Below are 20672 nucleotides of genomic sequence, written 5' to 3'. Positions count from 1 at the left end.
AAAAAACCCAACTACAGCCCTCTGCTTCACTAACAGCAAGTGAAGCTTGAGACGATGGCAGTAAGAAATCTTAAGTTTCAATTAATTCTCTTGCAGACACCAGTTTAGTTGTGGGAGAACTCAGCAGCAACCCCAGCTGTGCTCAGAAACTGTTTGGTGGTTTTAAATATTTCACTACCATTAATTCAGTCCACTATTTTAGAACGCTTACCTTCTTGAGTTTCTCGACCATTTCCTCGATGTTGAGATCAGAGTTGTGCGCCACCTTGTTCTCCATTTGAGTCAGCCACTCACACAGCTCCTTGTTCTTCTCGTTGAAGATGATCCAGGCGTTCAGGCGGTCTGCGATCTCCTGTTTACGCAGGGACACCTGAGACACAAAGCGGATTGGGGGACAGAAATTAAATAAGTCTCATCACTGTAAGATGCTTAGTGGTACTGTAGATGTCTAATCTATCTTATCATTATGGATGCAGATGCAGCCGGTGAACCAGACACATCAGTTTAACATCACTGTAAGCTGATTTGTGCTGATTGGGTTGTTGTTCACTTTAGCTTTGAATGAATATAGAATTTAACTCAGGTGGACCCTGGGGCTGGTGACTTTATCTGGCTTGAAAAAGATTTTTTCCAAATGATTTACACTCAGAGCTTTAGAAACAATAATAATCAGGCACAAATGGTCACATCTTATAAAGTTTGGCTTTCCTCCAGATTATCATTAAGGATCAACATATTCTTAAGCTAATATGCACACACATGCACAGCCTCATCTAAACAGGGGAGATGATATAGGACGCTTGACTTAGAGTGATTTTTTTTGCCAGCTTTCATCCTAGATGATTTTTTGGTGTTAAACGTTTATACTTTTCTGTCACAGATGTGTGCCAAGCCAAAAGGGGCTAACTGCTCTATGATAGATTACTCAGACTCACTTGGAGGACAAAGCTACCTTTTTTCTCATAAAACTCACGCAGTGGGCATGAACACCGTTTTTTGTATTTGGAGAAAATCATTCATTCATTCCAAACATACTGACAAGGCCTGCTTAAAAACACACTGGCAAAGCTGATAGGGAAATATTACTGAGAGTGTTTTAGGCAATCTTTAGGCAATTTTCACACTTTACCTGTAAATGTATCTCAGGTTAAATGTCTCACTTCTAATAAACATTCATGAATGAAGAAGCCTCCACACAGTCCAACTCACAGTCAGAAATGCCCATCCTTGCGATCACCTTCCCCTCCCCCAAATTCATTTTAATGCAAAAGCTCTTCTTCCTGAAACCTCTTAGCTCTTTACAGCATTTCTCTCTCGTCACCATCTGTTCCCCCGTTATCACAATGCCCCCTTCACAGCCCCGCCTCCCAGACGTGTTGGTCCTTTTAGTTGCCCCTTAAAGTATTACTGAGATTTACTAACTTAACTCCTCTCTAATGGCTCAGACTTTCAACAGAAACAATAAATGAATGTGGTGAACTCAGAATGCTGATTAAACCATATGACAGCACATACAGTGCACTGCAGATGTGAGAGCTGCTGCTAATCAAGTCAGACGACTTTTAGGTGCTCTTTCAAAAAGAAAAAACCCCCAAAACAAACAAATAAAACAACCTTTGACCGAATAAAGAAAATTTAGTTGCTGTATTTAACCCTTGAGCTTCTTGACAGACTATTCCTCACCCTGCAACTTCATCCTGCAATGGTTTGAAGATACTTTGTTCCTTTAAACCATAACAGTTTTTTAGACTGCGGGCCAAAATCCAAAAAGTTCTGATGACGAGTCTTTCTGGTTTCATTACGCTTCATATCAATCTCTGTATCAGCAATGCCTTAAAAAATTTTCCCAAAGAGATTTGACTGTTTGAGTTTTAGAAAGTACGAATCAAACGGGGGAAACAATATACACAGAGCGAAATAAAAAGAATTCAGGATACTGCTGAAACAGCTTTAGCAAGGCAAATGAAACAGGAATAGAACGATCATGAATTTTAAAGGATAAGTCCGTTCTGATTTCACAGTCAGACAGGAGTCATGTTTGAGACTGAGCACACTAACCTTGAAGCAGAGTTCCTCCCACTGGCAGTGCAGGTGCTCCACCTGCTCCTGCAGCAGCAGGACATCGTCGGCAATGATGTACTGGGACAGATCCGTCTTCATGCTGCTCAGCTCCGTCAGGCTCTCAGCCCAGTCCTCCAGGGAGATCTTGTTCTTCTGCATACCATAACACAGCGATCACCACAACAAACTCCTCGCCCTCTGCACTCACTCTCTCACAGCTAGTCCCTACTGTCCTCTCTCTCTGGACCTCCAGCCCCTTTTTCATTCTCCCTCTATCTCTATCACCCTTTCTCTCTATTTCTCCCCGCCCAGCGAGAGAGGATTAAAGGCCACAGGCTGCAAGCTGGGCTGGGGGAGGGGTGACTCTGGAGGGGGAAGGTAGGGGTTGGGGATAAAGGCTTTGGTGGGTCAGGGGATGAGCTTTGAGGCAAAACTATTTCAAACTTGACTTTGGTCTCCTGGGAGGTAATAAGACCCCAAACAGTCTGAGAACTTGTTGTAGATCCACGTTCTGATGTTTACATGTCAGTATTTTAAACATATATTTATTAGCCTTTCACCACCTACTGTGACACCTACAGGCTGCTAACACTAACATGCAGAGTGTGAATGTGAATATGAACTTGGAGTACATGCATAAAAAAACAAAAACAAAACAACAACAAAAAACAACTGCTGAAGAGAAAAGACAATGCATGAAAGAATAATCTGACACACTGAGAATTACATATATTCATTTCTTAGTAAGGACAACATACCGCTTTGAAAAAACAAAACAGATATAACAAACAGAACAAATATATGTGTTTCTCCAAATGAAGAACCTTTTGTTTGATAATATGTCCTTACTGTCAGAGCGGTCTGGCAGTCAGTAATTTTATAAATTATATAATTAACTGTCTGTACTAATTGCAATAAGCTGACAATCAAAAATCGCCCCTTTGTTTGTTTGTTTTTTTTAAATCCTAGTTCTTGTTAATAGGAACACAAATAAATGTAAACAGGAATATACTGTAGTTCAGTCTCAACAGTTAAACAAAAGCAGGCCCAGCTCAGAGTTCATTATTAGGCAGAAATTATTTTACTGCTGAAGTTTCAGCTAAAGAGGTGAAGCCAAAGAAGCTCCTCCTATGTTTTTGTGATTAGTTATTTGGAGATGTACCTTGTAGAGCTTTGAACTCTCCAGGTCGTCATCACACTCTGGCATGGTCTGGTTCAGCCTGGTCTTCATGTCTTTAAGCTGCAGCATGCTATCTGTTAGCCCAGCCTCGCAGCGCTCCCAGTTCTAACACAATCAAAATGTATTTTAAAAACACGTTAATCATGCAGATCAAGGTGATAGGATCTTACAAAGCTGAATGAACAACAACCCATCACAGTCCTTTGTCTTTTACTTCCTAAACATGCCTGCAGTCATTAATCACAACAGATTGGATTAACTTGCCTGCTCTCAGGCCATGAGAATGTGTCAGACGCTATGGGAGACAAGTAGAGGATCTATGTGTCTTTGTCCAGGCTGAATAAACAAAAACTCAACTCATCGAATAGACTTCCACATCATATTTACCCACTGATGATACAAGGCAAAGAAAATGAGACACTGAGAAGTAGCAGATTTACAAAGGAGCTGAACTACTGTACTGCATGTGCTGTAAAAATAACTAAGGCCTAAATCTAAGAGCGATGTTTTCAGTCCACACTGAGGCTGAGGCTGATGTAACTTCCTCAGGGGATTCACTCTCACTCCCTGACACGGCCTTAAATTTCATTGATTTTGTATATCCGGTGTAATCTGACCATCCATTGACTGGAGGGTAAGGGTAGCACAAAAGACTCATCTACTGTGGTGATAACAATTTAAAAGCCAAATACTCAGATATGATAACATGAAAAGATCTGTCCAAAACTACATTTTGCACTATCAAAGACACAATATGCACGGCTGAAAACTGTTTACTGCTGTTTTAAACTGGAGCTCATTCAAAACGAAGCATCAATACATTTTTTTACCGATTAATTACCATCCAAAATAAATGAATCATTTAGTCTAAAAATCTGAATCGGGACATTTTACTGGAGCTGACACTAAGAGTAAAAAAAGGAAGCAGATCACTCTCTGGGCAGTATTTACTTTTATTGGAAAAGTGTTTCCTTTCTTTAAGACGGTTTTAGTGCAACAAAAACAAGTGCAAAGTTCAGGCTTTTGCTATTTGCCCTGTTGAAACCCTATTTTAATATCCTTCACGTAATTTTGAGTATACTTATTTTTGATTTATGTGAATACAGTACATGGGTAGCAGTTCATTGTTTAGTAAATTCATTAACATTTTTAGTAATGTATATCAAGTGAAAAAAAATGTAATCACAATTTTATTTTGTTTGTTAAAATATTAAAACATATTCAGGAACATTTTACACGTATTCAAATTTTTTATGTATGTTATAACAGTTATAACCTGTTACTTTAATGTACATAACAAAGTTATGATAAAATATTTTGAGTAATATTTAGTGTCCCCATACATTGTTCCCTATCTGCCTATGTGTATATAGAATGGCAATAAGAAACATAGTTTTAAGAAATAGCTCTATATATGATTATTATCGCTTTGACCTTCTAATCAATCTATTGTCTTTGAAGGCGAGGGTCAGAGGTCAAATATGACATATTTAAATCTTTGTACGGTACTTTCTGTATGTTAACAATACTCAGTTGGTGTTTTTATTTGACAAACAGGCCAGGATACAAATATATTGACATTACTGTGCAAGCATTTAAGAAGTCACATGAATAAGAAGAGTTCAAGATAAATTTAAGTCAAAATACAGAAAATACAAACACACAAACACAGATACACTGCAAAGTTTTCCTTAGTAGCATAAACTGAGTTTAAACTTGTCTCACTGTGTAGCAGCTAAAAAGTTCCTAAAAGTAACCCGTTAAATCAGAACATAATAGTCACAATGATTACCTTGATTATAGCCTCGGTGAGCTCCAGTCTTTTGGACAGCAAACTGTGGAGACTGTCCCACTCTTCCTGCAGTGTCCCCAGATCTGTCTGAAGCTGAGTCTGGGTCTCCTCATCCCCCATGGAGAACAGCTGACGGCCCACCTCCAGAGTGTTGATGAAACTGCTCTGATACCTCTGGAACAACAGCTCCGTGTGCTGAGGAGGATAGTGCAGGAGATAAAACATAGAAAGGAGTGTAGAGGAAAAATGAAGCAAAGGAAGCTACTCAGCAGTGATTTCTTGGAGGATGTAGTCAGCCAGGGGCTCTGTGGGGCTTCTTTTTTTTTTTTTTTTTTTTTAAAGGGGCAGCTTACAATAGGTCAAAGTCTTATCTTCATCCACATTCAATTCAAATCTCATCAGTCTTCCTTCATGATAGTCAAAGGCCCAAAATAACAAAGATTGGAAACTTTACAATCTTTTCATTTTCCCTTTGCTGTAAACGCAATCAGCACCAATTTTCCCTCAGTGTTCATATCTTTAAGCAGCTGTCTGTGAGTGAGTGGCAAAGATAACGTGAACAAACAATGATTTTCAGCAAGTGTAAAATACTCCCACAAAGATCAATCCTCTTAACAGATTGATAGTCTTATAATTTCATTCATCAGCTTGCAGTGAGTGTTTAATTCAATCAGTTTTATGGCCCTTTCAAGTGATTTCAAAATCAATTCGAAAACAGATCCCACCTGCAGGTCGTGGAGGGAGCGTCGGAGCTGCTGCAGGCTACAGCAGGTTAGTCCAGCTGAGGGGAGCAGGGTGTGCGTGTCCGCAAGGAACCTCTGGAGCTTTCTCAGGCTGCGGCTGTACAGGTGCCAGTGCTTCACCAACCCCTCCACCAAAGAGCGCCGCTGGTCAGCCCGCTGTACTGCTCCCTGCCACTGCTCTCTGAGCTGGGCCAGCTTTAGGATGAAGTCGCTCCTAGATCCATCAAAATATTAAGTTGTACTTAAATATCAAAATGAAACACTGACTGTCTAAACAAACAGAATGATTCATTGTTTTCTGAGGCCATTTGTACCAATCAAGCTAGACTTTTTTAAAACCAGGATCAGAATTGGAACAGAAACCTATACGAAGCATGGAACCTGGTGGTGATGCTAGTGAACGGTCAGTGAACGTTCAGGTGATCACCAAAGCTTTTAGGATTTCATCTCTGGGCAATATAACTCTATTAAATTTCACCTCAGTTCATTTCAAAGGTGTCAACATATTTCACACATCCTGGACTCAGATGGGCAGAGGGATGCTGTTTGATCTACTCACCTGCCCTCCACCTCTCCTTTCTGCAGCAGATGAAGAGCATCAGTGATGACTGAGTGAAGGATCTGGTGACCAATGGAGAGCTCAGCCTGAAAGCGCTGAAACACAGAGACATATGAATGATTATAAGTGTGTAGTTCAAGTGTTTAGTTGCATCAGTAAGACTGCTAATCAGGTTTGATACCTTGTGAGTACAGAGCTGCTGTCTGAGGCCGTCGTACGATCCCGCTACGTCTACAGCCAGGCTGTCCTCCATCCTCTGCAGGAACGACATCCAGCTTTCACACTTCTGCTCAAATCTCTGCTGCCTCAGCACCTCTGTCTGCAGCTCACTATATACAAAACAGAACAGCAGGTGAAAAATGTTCTGCAACATGTTACTTCATGAACAGTATATTTAAAAGTTTCTCATCTCAAAAAGGCCGTAATTCCACTGTAAAGTTTGAAAAAAACTGCCTCTGACAGATTTGAGCTGATTTATAAAAATAGTTGTCTGTGGACGCTCTCAGTCATCCAGGTCATGGTAGTCTAAGGAGCTAATGGTAGTCCAGTGCGACTGGACTGCAAGTTTCTTGAAGATGTTTCACCTGATGAGAGGTGAAACGACTTGTCAGGAGCTGGGTCTGCGACCCAGTGTTTTCAGTTTATGTTTTGAGTTCTTGTGTTATATTTTCAGATGATGTTGAGTTTTAGGATTATTATTCATTTGCATTGAGTTTAATCTAGTTCGTTTCCCCTAGGTCTCTGTGTTAGTCCGCATGTTTTCATGTTGTCAAGCCTGTGTTGTCAGGTCTAAGTTTCTCCATGTTTCCTGTTTATTTTGAAAATCTTGTGTTTCTTTGTTCAAAGTGTTTAGTTTTACTCTTCTCCTGTGACGTCATTATGTTCATTTGTGTCAGTGGTTTCCCCATGTGTTTCCACTTCCCCTGATCCCCTCCTGTGTGTATTAATCTGTGTGTTTCATTCAGTCTTTGTCAGGTTGTCTGTGTTCCTCCCCTCAACAGCATGTCTGGCTGAAGTCTTTCGCGAGTCTGCTCAGGTTATGTTCATGTTTCTTGTTCACGTTAACTCCTCATAGTTCCTCGCATACACCTGTTGAGAATCGTGTTCATCTCACTGTTTCATAGTTAGTCATAGTTTCTCTCAGTTTAGGTTTAAGTTTAGTTTTCGTCCTGCTCGTCCTTGCTTTATTTTTGTATTCGTGGGTGTTTTTTAGTCTAAATAAACGGCTCGCTTTTTGTTTGAAACTTGAGTTCATCTCTCTAGTTTCTGCCTTTCTGCCTCACAAACACAACGGCATACCCCGCCGTGACATGACTCAGATTTAGAAATAATTCAATCAAACTTTTTTTTTTCAAAACAGAAATAAACAATTGTTACACCAGTGGAAGTGATCATTGATTATCTTGAGTAGAACACATTTATTCCTTAATTTGCGATTACTCTGCAAAAGTATGCAAACAACTACATTTAAAATACTGTGTACTGTTTTAAAAAGCAGTTAAACTATTATTTTATCTATTTTAAAACTGCCTGTTTATTTTATTGTGTATCTTTTTATTGGCTATTGTGACACTTAATGTTCTTATTTATTTAATCTTACTTAATAAAAGTACAATGGCAATAGAAAGGTCCACTCTGGATGACAGTATATACTGAGCTGGGGTAAGAGGAGGAAATCCTGAGTGCAAATTTTTATATTTTTTGTGCAAGAAAAAAAAATTGGTGTTAAATTTACCATGGAAAAAGTTGAATATTCTCTTAGATTATAAAGTCATACATTTGCAAGAAAATGCTGTGACTTTATAATATTTTACAATATTTAGAGCTTTAAGTGTCATTAAAGTATTATTATAGAGTAGTATTATTGCATTTCAGTAAAATATGATCAAAAAATCCAGAACAGCTAATAAATGCCCTTTGAGGCAAGGCTGTTTACAGATTTTGTAAAACATCGCTATCCAAACAAATGTATCCATTTAGTGATCAACCCTAATTTGTGTTCAGTTTATTCGCTGCCTTTCACACAATTACCTTTGATTGTTTTCTCTCTTTTTTAAAACTGTAAACTAAATATCTTTTTGTTTTTTATTTACTTAAAACAGGGAAAATGTACTTGAAGACAGTACTTGGCTCAGGAAAACTGTGATAGCTGCTCAGGTATTAGTTCCCTGCTCCTCGTGTTTCCTCACTGACCTGCAGGCCTCCTCAGCTCTGGCGGAGGCATCGGCCCAGCGGCGGTTGAGGAATTGCAGGCGGTGTGCCGCAGCGTCCTCCAGCATCAGACTGCAGTTCAGCTCGTTGAGCACATCGAGGTCAGCAGACAGGCCGCTCAGCTCCATGAGGCCAGACTGGAAACATATGGTGGCGTCAGAGACTCAGGAGGGATCACAACAGTCTGGACTACCGCACGCACAACATCACAGCTCAGGACGGTCTAAAGATTACACGCTACAGTCATGCTCTGTGTTCCCCTGTCCTCATTTATTTACCGCCACAGGGCGGCTTCCTGCTTCTTCATATTCTCTCACTGCTGTATAACATCTGCTCCTGTACAAAGCATACTTTTACACCCTTACACTACTAAATATTTGACACTCACAATTCTTCAGTGTTAATATTTAAGAGTTACAGCTGTCAAAATCTTCTCTTTATGTAAACAATGTCACCCAAATGTTTTACATAGTTGTTCAGGACTTTAAATGCACCTACAGCTCAAACTGGACTTTACGAGCTCATTTTCTTTTTACAGCTTTTAAATAAATCATTTTTCACTACATACAAGACTCAAGAAAATGAAGCTGGACTCACTTTAAGAAAACACACATTTCTATTGTAGCATAAAAGTCTCTTAATGAACAGTTTACTTTGGGGAAAACAACAGAGAGCTAAAGACGCAGCACAGCAGTCATTCATAAAATCTTCATGCTGTCTCACCTGGTCTGCCTTCAGAGCTGGATCCTCCAGGCGCTGCTGCCAGACCTCCAGATTCCTCTCCAGTGACTCCAGCACATTTTCAAACTCCTGCACCTGCTTAAGCTCCTCCTACACACAAACATGACACATGGCACATGGCCATATGTGTCTTAATTTATAGGTCACTGTGACGCTTTCTGCAGTCAGGTGAGGAATAGCAGTGGCAGCAACAAAACAAGCAACAGGTTATAGTAAAAGACTTTGAAGTTTAGGTTTGTGCACATGGAAAGATTGGCAGTGTTTTTATTCAAAGATTCCTGCAGGTTTACCCACATAACCAGGCTCACTGGTTTAACTTTAAACAAAAGTTTGTACTTGATATGTGATCGGTTCAGTGTAAGCAGTTTTTAAGTGAGAATGAATAATAAGTAATAAATCCAGTCTGACTTCACCAAATCCCACAGACTCTTTCATTCACAAAGTTTTACCTGCAGGTGACCCAGCTTCCTAGACAGCTGCTGTCTGAGCTGCAGGATACCACGTGGCAACAAGCGGCACTCTGATTGGGCCAGACTGGCGGCTGAAGGTTCCAGGTGGCTAAGCAAGTCCTTGGAGGCTTCCAGCACCCCCTCCAGGTCAGACTGCAAGGTGTCTGTCCTCTGCAAGAGACTCTGAAGCAAAGGGGGAGGCAAATGATTGGATCTATTATTATTATTATTATTATGTTTGGTGTCAGATGGTGAATTTTTAAATGCCTGTTACAAAATGTTGGACCGTAATATGAAATAAGACATTATTTTTATTGATTATCTCACCTGAACATTTTCTATCTTGACAGTAAATAGCTCAACTGTGTTGTGCTGTCCAGATGTGCTGCTCTGCACAGATGTAGCATCACTCTGTAGTGCCTGCAGTTGCTCTGTCAGAGACCCAGCACGTTTATCATAAACCTGCCACACAGTCAGGACCTTCTGACATCTCTGGAGCTGCTGGCCCAGAGCTCCAGTCACTGTAGTCCAACTGGAAAAAACAAAACAAAAAAAACGACAAAAGATCATATTTTTCCACAGAGTTTCCACATGTGGATGTGCCTGTATGCAGGTGTATGTGCATGTGTGTGTGTCTCACCTGTCTCTCTGCCTGTCCAGACATTTACTGATGATGGCAGCGGCAGCAGGACTGATGGTATCTCTGAGAGAGAGGATGGTCTGACCAAGTTTGTCCCACTCTACCTCTGAGGCTTCTGTCTCCTGTTGAAGGAGCTGCATCCAATACAACAAAACAGCCATCAGTCAAAAACAAAATCCAAACAGCCGCCGATCCTCTTTCACATATCCAACTCAGGGTCATAGGAGATTATCCCAGCTGCCATGGGGCATCAGCCAGGATATACCCTGGATAGGTTGCCAGTCTCTTACAGGGCCAACACAGCACCTATGGACGATTTGGAATCACTAGTTAACCTATCCCCACTAACTGCATGTCTTTGGACTGTGGGAGGAAGCTAGAGTACCCGGAGAGAAACCACGCAAACATGGGGAAAACATGCAAACTCCACACAGAATGGATGTTGGATTAGAATCCAGGACCCAGTGCTAACCACTGTCTTAATAATCAATATGTTTTGAGTGTCCAGAAGCTCACACTTCCAGTGACCCAATTCTCCTTATTAAACATATGTGCTGCAGACAAAGAATCCAGAAAAAGTGGCAAGTTTAAACATCTACAAGTGATCGAGCTAGTATGGGCAAAATACCTGCAGCTTTTCATGGAGATCTGTGTGTGCCTGCAGGGAGAGCCGGGGGCCGCTGTAATACTCCAGAGTCTGAGATGCTCTCACTGTTTTCAGCACCATGTGACTCAGCTTCTCCTCCATGTTGCTCCATAACAGCTGAGCCTGAGTTAGCCTCTGTTTTACTGAGTCGTTCTGTAAAAGATAAGATAATCTAAAGACACCCAGGAGCAGACAAATACCCGACATAAAACTTTTAAGTCAACAAGGGATTTATCCTCTGAACTGTCCTTGTGTTACTTACCCTCTGTGTGAGAGCTGTGCAGGTCTCGATGGATTTATTTATTTGACAGATAAAACTGCAGTTCCTGTTTTCTTGTCTGCCACAAACTTTGTCTATCAGCTCCTGAAGAGCTGCAGACTTCTGCATAATCTTCTCCTCAAGATCCTGAGATAAAGACAGAATAAAACCTGTGTTGATTTACTTCCCTTGTGTATCTCTGAGTATTTCTTTGCAAATGACTTGACGTGAAAATTACTCGTCATGGCTGAAACATCAAATCTGAAATGTTTCAATGATGACAGACACGCTAACTGTTCACGCAGATGTTACAACACAGACCTGGCAGACGCTGATGCTCCTCTGTAGCTCCGTCTGGCTGCTGGGTGCCTGAGCCGAGTCCATCCAGAGGTTTTGATCTGCGATCCAGCTGTTGATCCGCTGCAGTCGGGCATCCCACTCTACTCTGTTCCTCAACTCCTGTTCAACCTCCTGAATCTGAACACCGCACACGTTGTCAACAAATTACAAACATCTCCTCTAATGATCAACAGTGTGTGATGTAGGAAGGTTTATAGGCAGGACCTTTTAAACTTACCTTAGAGTTGATTTTTTCCTGCAAACTGAGCCACTGATGGTTGAGGCGACCCTGCTCCTCTGCATACTGATTTTGTTCGTAGCGCAACCTGTGGTCCTTCTCAGTACTATTTGACCCTAATGGCTGGTTCACGTAGTCCACTGTAATCTGATGTACACACATCTCTGTCTGAGACTCCTGAGAAATATGCCATGGATAAATACACAAGTAAACCAACAAATGTCTCTTGATCAGATCAGATCAGACCTAATAATACTCCACTATCCCACTGAAACAGCATAATTAATACAAACATGTAAGCCCGCACCACCACCACCATCCATTCTACCTTGCAGAATTTCAGGAGCTGGGCGAGATCATTGTTGGTGCAGGAGTTTTTGTTGATTTTGTTGCAGTACTCCTCCAACTGATACTCTGCTGCTCTGAGCCAGGCCTGCAACTCCAGCAGCGCCCCCTGCTGTGTCTGCATCTCTAACCATCGCTGCAATGAAGTCCAAAAAAAGAAAGAAAAAAACCCCATTACATACTGTTGTCTTTGTTTAATGGCCTTTAATAAATTGTTTTCATTTATAAGCTTTCAGTTAATCCACAATGGTACTATTAGCAAAGACGGTCCAGGTTTAAAAGGAAGTGAGTGAAGATTTTGAAGTAGGGGGGACAAAAGACTTACAAATGACAAGAGCTGACCACAAAGTGAACAGAGGCAGAGGAAATGAGGATTTCAGGAAGAGAACAAAGAAGAGAGACAAGGGGGTAGAGCTGAGACGAGTGGAGGTGTGGGAGGTGGGAAAGAAAAGAAGAAAAAGAGTGGATGAACAAGACTGAAAGAGGATAGAGGAGCAAAAGACAGACAAGCAGAAAAGAAAAAAAGGCAGACACAGAGAGGTGCATAGGTGGTTTCACACCAAAAAGAGAAGAGGGGTGAGAAGAGCCCTCAAGATGGATGATTATAATTGGTGGCAGCAAAACTGCACCAAACTTTGCCGAGCTAAACCCAGAAAGGTTCTGTGGAAGTAAAACGTCTGACATTTAAATATATCCACACATAAGAGGGTTTGTGTATTATAATATTCAGCATTTAAGAAACTCCATTGCTCCAACACCCTTCAAGGAGATCTGGGGTCAGATGTACTAATGTATTGGACCACGTTGTACTGTCTGTATTTATAAAGAGAGCACAGTGACAAGATGGCATATAGAGGTGACCGATCCTGTTGGATGTGTATTTCTGGGAGTTTCTACGGTGGCCCTGAGAGGTCAAATGCACTGCAACTTAAGAAAAGAACAGCAAATAGAACAAAAATGTTGCAAAAACACTGAAAACAAAACTGAAAAAACAAAAAAAAAACAAAAACACAATTAAAGTAGAAAAAACGAAATCTCACAAAACTCAATGCAGGTTTTTTTGAGGAGACATTAATGAAAGTGCTACAGAAGTCACCAAAACATGCCAAAAACTGCACTATGACACACTTTAAAGAAGTGAACAGTTCACCAGTGTTGTGAGGGATAAAAATATGCAGGTATTGTGTATTTTAATCACACGATTCGTCTAAGAATGTAATTGCATACTTGTCACATTCGCAACTGTTTCCTCATGTTGTTTTATCCCCCAAAACCCTTTTTTGTGTTTTGTGAGTTTTGTTTTTTGGTCAGCTTTTGTAGCATCTTTTTCCTGTTATGTTTTATTGAACTTCCATTCTGTTTTGTGTGCTTTTTCTATTTACTGGTGTTTTCTTGAGTTACAGTGTGTTTGACCTTTCAGAGCCACCGCTATTTCTGTTCTTGAGATGCAAAATACAGGAAGGAGAATATTTAAATGAAGCGCATTACTGCTATATGTGGCAAATTTAATGTAGAAAAAAGCATGCTGTATATTTTTTATTGGAGTTCTATATTGAAATGAACTGCCTGTGTTCAGAAAACAGCACAACTTTTGTAAAACGCTAAATAGTTTAACTTACGGAAGTCACAGTCTTACATGGGGGGAGCTCCTCACCTTGTGCAGAGTTTGTTGGATAACAGGCACATCAATGAGAAGACTGGACCAGTCCAACTCTATCTGTCTGAGCTGAGCGTTGATGGAGCACATGTCTATGTCAGAAGTCTTGGGCAGAGGAGTCCCTTTATCCTCAGGATCTCTATCTGAGTGTGCTTCCCTCAGCTGCAGCAGCTGGGACGAAGAACCGGTCACTGCCACCTTTACTTCAGATTTGGCCTCCAACTCTTTGGTCAAAGCCTGCATTAAAAATCTTATGTTAGTCTGTTCTCCATAATTGCATTGTGGTCTCTGGAAGAGCTGCTAATGAGCAAAAGTTGGTCAAAGTGCTAGAACTAAAATATCTTTTAAAAAACAAATAAAAACCAATGGTTTCAACTCTTACTCACCACAGACTGGAGATAGAGCTCACGCCTCTGTTCAACATCCATCTCCTCACTGGATGAGACAGTGAGCTCACTCCATCTATCAATCCGCTGTCTAGCCTCATTCATCCACTGAGACAGCGCGGCAGAGTTGTGACGAAACCTGATTTTTGGGCAAAAGTTGCACATTTAAAAACAAGTTGACACAACTTCATACCAAAAGATCTTTTACTATCTAACACTGGGGTTTTCATTGCATGCAACCCTAATGAATTACATTTAGATTGACAATTTTATTATTATTTCATCTCAATATAAACCACACTAAACATTTCTAAAATATGATATGAGCTAAACTACACGCAGTCTAGTCTAAGTTCAGGACAAGTTCCAACTTTCTATGTCAGACAGCCCCGACTTTCATGCTTTTCATCAGTCACCTGCTTTTCAGTTTCCTTTCTTTGTCAAAGCTGGTGCGTTCATGCTCCAGCCTCTTGTGCAAAGATCTCCAGCGAGCCTCCAGTTTACAGACAGACACACCCACTCCACTACAACCCGCTCTCTGCAGTCGCCGGCCTCCCCCCAGCATCAGACTGACCCGCGCTTCATTCTCCTCCAAAATGCGATGCAGCTCCTGCAGTCAGACAAGGAGAACTTTATATCACTGCACAGACCCGTGAAATGAATTCATACATACATACGTGAATATTCACTCAACTCAACACAAAGGCTAACGCTCAGAGCGATACAAAAATCTTTGTGAGAAGTCACCTTTTGTCTGCTGGCTACAGTCACAGAAGGGCATTAGTGATTTCAGACTCATCATCTTATCACAGTTAAAGTAAATCAGGTTTGCTAACTCTCATGCGACTGGTATGTAAGACTAAGGGTGAAGGTTTGTGCTACTTTTCAATTTCACTTTCATCTAAGATAATAACCCTGATAGTGAACAAAGGACAACTTTAAAGCCAAACAAGTTAAACAGTTTTTTCTCTCCAAACAGGACAAAGTCTAAAGATCAGGATTTTTTCATAAACACAGACCTCAAAAGAGAGTTTGTAACAAGTTATGAATGAGACTCACTACTGAATACATGCTGACATTGGATGTTAAACAAAATTTTAACAAGACTTTAAGCTGAGCTGTTACTTTAATCTTATGCAGATTTGGTTGTTGAACTAGAGCAATGATGCTGGAGAAGACAACCTCTATGTTTATGTTTTTATCTATTTTACCACATATATATTTTTGTTGACTATAGACCATTCTGAGGTGCATTTCAAAACTGATGGATTGCCAGTCTGGAAGCAGAACAACAGTGAACAGAACCAAAATTACATTTGGTCAGAAGTCTGTGCTTGGCTAAAAATTCACATCAAAGCCAAGGAGCATCCTGTACCCCTACAGAAACAACCTATTTGGGTGTATTTAATTGATCTAATTAGGTTTTGAGTGCAGTGCACAAAGTACAGCATAGAGCTTGCCCAGATAGATAGAATGGAGCATTGCTTGATGTGCTCTGTACTCCAGTTGGCTGCCTGTTAGTAAATTTGATGGTCAAAAAACACATTTATTAATAAAAATCATACCTTGTAGATGGAATAGAAAATAGAAAATACCTTGTAGCTGAGAGGCTTCTCTGATTCCTGCTCAGATCCCTCAGGAATCTTGGGAAATGATGTCTCAATACTTCTCATCAAGGAGTCGGACCATGCACTGTCCGTCTCCCATTGTGACCACATCTGAGGCAGACATTGTGATTGTTAGTGATGGTTTTGTCATTAAAATCAATCCTCAGTTGTTAGTAATAAAGTTTCTCATTTGTGGTGCCTTTAATAGCCTATATGTGTAAATCTGTCATCCAGTGAACAAGTTAATGAATTTGGGGGAGTTTTGGTGGCCTGGACAGATTAAGGCAAACTTTAGGCATAGAGGTGTCAGTAGGTTCCAGTGAAAGTGCTTTTCAGAAGTATAACAGCAATCACATTCCACTTTGATGGGAGATGCAAGGTGTGGCTTCCATGAAATCTTTGAAATCTATTATTAAAATATATACTGTATTTCTCGTTTTTTACTTGACAGTCACTTTGCAAGTAAGCTACATTGCAAGCATACCTACCTCTAATGTTTCCTGCAACTTGGTCCCCTTCTCCAGTCCATCCTGCTGCAGTCGAGCCACCTGGTCTTGCAGACCCTTTATTGTACCCTCCCATTTTTCTAGGGGCATATCTGAAACTCTATTGGTCAGGTACCGCAGGATTTCAAAGTGATCACCCAGGGACTGGAAAAACCTCTGATTAAGAAAAAGTAGACATGAAAATCATAATCTATTGTCTTATTTTAATGGGACTCTTTTTTTCCACCACACTAACCATATGACTGCTTAGCTTCTTCTGGAGCTGGGCCCTGCTCCGGAGCTCTGTGTCAGGCTGCTGAGTGAAACTGTCAGAGCCCAGACTGAGCAGCTCCTCAAAGCTGCGGACCAGCTGCTCATATTGCTTCTGCAGTTCCATGCTGCTCTTCAACTCCTCACAGTGGGAACGGACACCACCCACTACTGTATCCAACTCACCCTGCACAACAGGAGGACAGAAATTTTTAAGATTTAAATGCTCTTGCATCATATGAATAATTCTGAATATTCTTAAACTTGCCAAATCTCTCAGTATTTAACGGGCCATCTTAGTGACCTACGTAAACTTATAAACACTAAAGCCCACATTTGGCACACTCGCTAACACACCTGCAGCTGTGTGGCCTGGTGGATGAGAGAGGCAGGCAGATTGTGTTGGTCAGCCTCGACCTGCTGCTGCAGAGACTCGTGGATCTGAGCAGCAGCCTGACAAATAAACACACAAACAATTAAAACCTGTTGACATTTTAATAATAAACAGTCAATTTAGTGTCGACTGATCTATTAACAGAGCAAATTACCAATATAACAAGTAAGCTAAAACTTTATCTCAACTGAAGTTAGATATTATGTCTTCTTATTAAGTATTAATAAGTATTAATGAAGCAATTTACTGACTGATTTTAAAACACATGCAGACCTGTTTCTCTGCACTGTCCTCCTGCAGGATCCTGAGCTGCTTCTCTCTGCTGGCCAGCGCGATCTCAAGCACAGGAAGTAGTCTGCACAGATCATCAATGCACTGCTGACCACACTTTGAGCCCAGGACATTGCTGACCTTTGACCCCTGAGAAACAAGCTCACTGCCAAGGGTGGCAAGCTCTGCTGAGAGACTCTGAAAAGGAACATGAATAGTAAAGATCCTTCTTTTAGTTAAGCTTTAACTGACAGTAGGATGCATTATTGATATTTCACTTAGAATTTTTTCCCAAAAGGGTCGATAAAATGTCAGAAATAAGAACATTGAGCCATAAAAACTGCAGTGTGAAGCTAAAAGCCTTGTCATATATTTTGACCTGCTGATATGGTTGCACAAAAAGTTAAGGATAAAAAAAACACATCATGACAATTCCCTTTAAAGGTGACGTCAGTGTCTACAGAAATAGCTCACAGAAAGTAACAACAAGCCTCACACTGATGCTTCAGAAAATGAAGGGGGATCATTTAAGTCCCTATCACTCCTCAGATTTTTCAGCCACAGATGCAGGATCGCTGATGATGACAATTTTGAAACTGAAAACAACTGTAAATGTCTGAGCCATGTTAAGTGCTTCTTTGCAGTGAGGCATCTCACCTGCAGGTGAAGCAGCCTCAGCTGGGGTTCTTCTTCATCTGTCACCAGAACAGGTGAGCACAGCATGCTTTTCATTGAGTCCAGGCACAGGGATGCTCCATGCAATACATGAAACAAACCTTCATCAACGGTCTGATGGGTTCCCGCAGCAGGGCAGGCCTGGGTATGAAAGATGAGCAAAACTATTAGCAGAGTCATGTTAACAATTTATTAGAATTTGGCCTACATCCAGAAAGGTTTTCTTTTAGGCTATTTGTTTAAGTTTTATGCAAGGTTGAGTTGATTTCCTTTCATCTTTCACTTTTACAGACAGGAATTTAAAATATAAGTAAATTACGATAAATACAAAGATACATCCGTATTGTTAAAATATATTTTTCATATTAAGCCTACTATAAAAATTTTAATGTGTTTTACAGTGGACAATAGTCAATTTCTTGAACAAATATTAAAGCGAATCAGCACAGGGACCTCAATTTATTAGAATTCTTAATTTTATGCATATTGACGTTTAATTCTATGGTGTTGTCGAACTATTATTTTCCATACTGTGATTCTGATACTTAATTGCTTGTAAGGTGTCCTTGAGTGTCCTAAAAGTTGCATATAAATAAATTATTATTGTTATTATTATTATTACATTAAAACATGCATCAGTTATATTGTTGGTGCTGCATTAAAGATTGTTTCACTTTTTAGTCCTATGACAACTCAAAATGAGGTCCAGCCTTACCTATACCTCGTAATTATTTGATAAGATTACACTGATCCCAGTGCTAGGATCAATATTATACTTTGTTGGTTTTCTTATTGATTTTTGATCTTTTGGGGAAAAACGTGGGCTCAGATTTTCAGCATCAACACCACTGAGTCTGAACACAGTGTAAAAACTGTGGCTGGTATTTGTTTATTTGTTTATTAGTTGTATTTTGGATCACATCACATATTTACTGATCACATAAAACTCTTTTCTTTCAGATCTCATACACTGTTTATGGGAAAGCGATATTGGATACTGCCACTGATAATGCAAGCTGCATAACTTAATAGAAAGCTAATTTAATACAATTACATTTAACTGGTTATAGTTACAAATAATCATAAATTACATATTGCCTTTAAAGGGAATATACATTTAGGAAGCTAATCATCTCACATCCCTTCAGCTTTGTCTCAGGCTCTCTAGTCTTGAGAAGAAAACCAGCAACTGGCCTCATGTAACAGCTTCTATACTCTCTGACAAACAGCCCTAATATAATGGCTCCTCACCTGATTCAGAAGCTCTGCAGATGTGTGTCCCAGCTCTCTCAGATGGCTGATGCAGGTCTGGAGCTCTTTCAGGTTTTCTCTGGCAATCATGCATCCTGCTGTTCCATTGCTATGCTTCACAGATGAGTCTGTCACCTTCATAAAGAGAGAGAAAGAGAGAGCCACACAGACAGAGAGAGAGAGAGACGGAGAAAAACATCAGAGGAAAAGTTGGAGACACACGCAACTCTAATCATGCCCTGCAGGAGTTCCCATAACACCAACGAGACAACAAAGTGGCATCTGCTCAAAGAAGGTGATAATCAAGCATGGCGAGAACACTGATTTGTCCCTTTCTCTCTTGTATTTGAAAAGTGATAATCAAGCACCTCAGCTCTCACGATGAAGGCCTTACCTCGGAGGGAGGAAGCAGCCAGCTCTCCTCCAAAGCCAGCAGCTGACTGTGAAGGTGATCCCACTTCTCCTGAGCCGAGTCCTCCTCCTCATCAGCCGCAGCAGGAGGCGACCTGCAGCCAGAGAACAAGCTGAAAATTAACACTTCATCTTACTCCAGCTTTCTTTCTTTCTAGATACATTGAAGTTGAATTAAGAAAATAGTGTAATCTTTTTCTCTGTCCTATAAATAAAATACCTTATTTAAAAAAGTAAATGTATGTTATATTTTAAAACAACTAAGACTCTGTAATATGTGTTTGACACCAATTTAATAGAGTAAAGAAGCTGTTTTGCCTTAGTGAGAGCTGGCTGTGGTCCTCGGACTCCTGGCTGTAAAGCAGCGCTCTGCTGCCATGCCTGGCGATGGCCTGAGTTAGTCCTCTTTGTTCACTGAGCTCGTGCTCCAGCTCCTACACAAAAGTAAAATATCAAGTTTAACAATTTTAACTGTTTATATTTGATACAATGTCTGTGTGTCTGTGTCACGTCACATACTGACACAAATTAAAAGCTATACTTCATCTATTAGCGGGGGCTTATTGTCAAAGCAGCCATTTATTTTACTTGAATCTCTCCCTTTCTAATTATTTCCCGCTAGCTATTAGGTCAGTGGTTCCCAAAGTGGGGGCGCAGAGCCATTGCGGGGGGGGGTAAAGAAAGAAAGAAAGAAAAGAATGCTTGGACACTGCTAGCATAATGGACAGGTCTTTGACGGGGCTCCCGCACAAAGCAAAGCAGAGGATGAAGCATCGCCAAATATGGTTCCAAACCAAAAACTAGAAAATATGACGACGCATATCTTGCCTTCGGCTTCACCTGCTCAGCGGCGGTGCCAAGGTAGGTCTCCCCGACAGAATTTGTTTCCCCTGCATTGGGAGCACGCGCTGGGCTGTCCAAATCATGGCCAAACAGTAAACACATTCTTGATTCTTAGTTCACAAACACTTCTTATAATGAAATTCTGGCGATGTTAGCTCTTTATACAGTGGGATACAAATAATATCAGGCTGATGCTGCCACAATTTGTTCCCCCTGTCCA

At 40.6% G+C, this 20672-nt stretch overlaps 1 protein-coding gene across 1 annotated transcript in view; it reads right to left on the bottom strand.

The window, feature by feature from the left end:
- Positions 1 to 20672, bottom strand: part of syne2b (spectrin repeat containing, nuclear envelope 2b) — a 144122-nt gene that overhangs the window by 30235 nt on the left and 93215 nt on the right. The window contains exons 83-110 of the mRNA XM_065472070.1: positions 19928 to 20043; positions 19593 to 19704; positions 19199 to 19333; positions 17930 to 18088; positions 17276 to 17470; positions 16966 to 17061; positions 16595 to 16795; positions 16342 to 16515; positions 14663 to 14856; positions 14247 to 14385; positions 13858 to 14097; positions 12187 to 12339; positions 11859 to 12035; positions 11603 to 11758; positions 11285 to 11428; positions 11005 to 11175; positions 10377 to 10510; positions 10064 to 10268; positions 9737 to 9919; positions 9270 to 9377; positions 8529 to 8683; positions 6517 to 6664; positions 6336 to 6430; positions 5759 to 5990; positions 5034 to 5228; positions 3224 to 3346; positions 2059 to 2211; positions 212 to 370 (exon numbers count right to left, since the gene is read on the bottom strand). Of these exons, the coding sequence (XP_065328142.1) occupies positions 212 to 370; positions 2059 to 2211; positions 3224 to 3346; positions 5034 to 5228; positions 5759 to 5990; positions 6336 to 6430; positions 6517 to 6664; positions 8529 to 8683; positions 9270 to 9377; positions 9737 to 9919; positions 10064 to 10268; positions 10377 to 10510; positions 11005 to 11175; positions 11285 to 11428; positions 11603 to 11758; positions 11859 to 12035; positions 12187 to 12339; positions 13858 to 14097; positions 14247 to 14385; positions 14663 to 14856; positions 16342 to 16515; positions 16595 to 16795; positions 16966 to 17061; positions 17276 to 17470; positions 17930 to 18088; positions 19199 to 19333; positions 19593 to 19704; positions 19928 to 20043 (4452 nt within the window). The remainder of the gene's footprint in view (positions 1 to 211; positions 371 to 2058; positions 2212 to 3223; positions 3347 to 5033; positions 5229 to 5758; positions 5991 to 6335; positions 6431 to 6516; positions 6665 to 8528; positions 8684 to 9269; positions 9378 to 9736; positions 9920 to 10063; positions 10269 to 10376; positions 10511 to 11004; positions 11176 to 11284; positions 11429 to 11602; positions 11759 to 11858; positions 12036 to 12186; positions 12340 to 13857; positions 14098 to 14246; positions 14386 to 14662; positions 14857 to 16341; positions 16516 to 16594; positions 16796 to 16965; positions 17062 to 17275; positions 17471 to 17929; positions 18089 to 19198; positions 19334 to 19592; positions 19705 to 19927; positions 20044 to 20672) is intronic.

Source organism: Pelmatolapia mariae, linkage group LG16_19 (genome assembly GCF_036321145.2).
Source record: "Pelmatolapia mariae isolate MD_Pm_ZW linkage group LG16_19, Pm_UMD_F_2, whole genome shotgun sequence".
NCBI lineage: Eukaryota > Metazoa > Chordata > Actinopteri > Cichliformes > Cichlidae > Pelmatolapia > Pelmatolapia mariae.
This window is presented reverse-complemented; position numbering and strand designations above follow the sequence as displayed.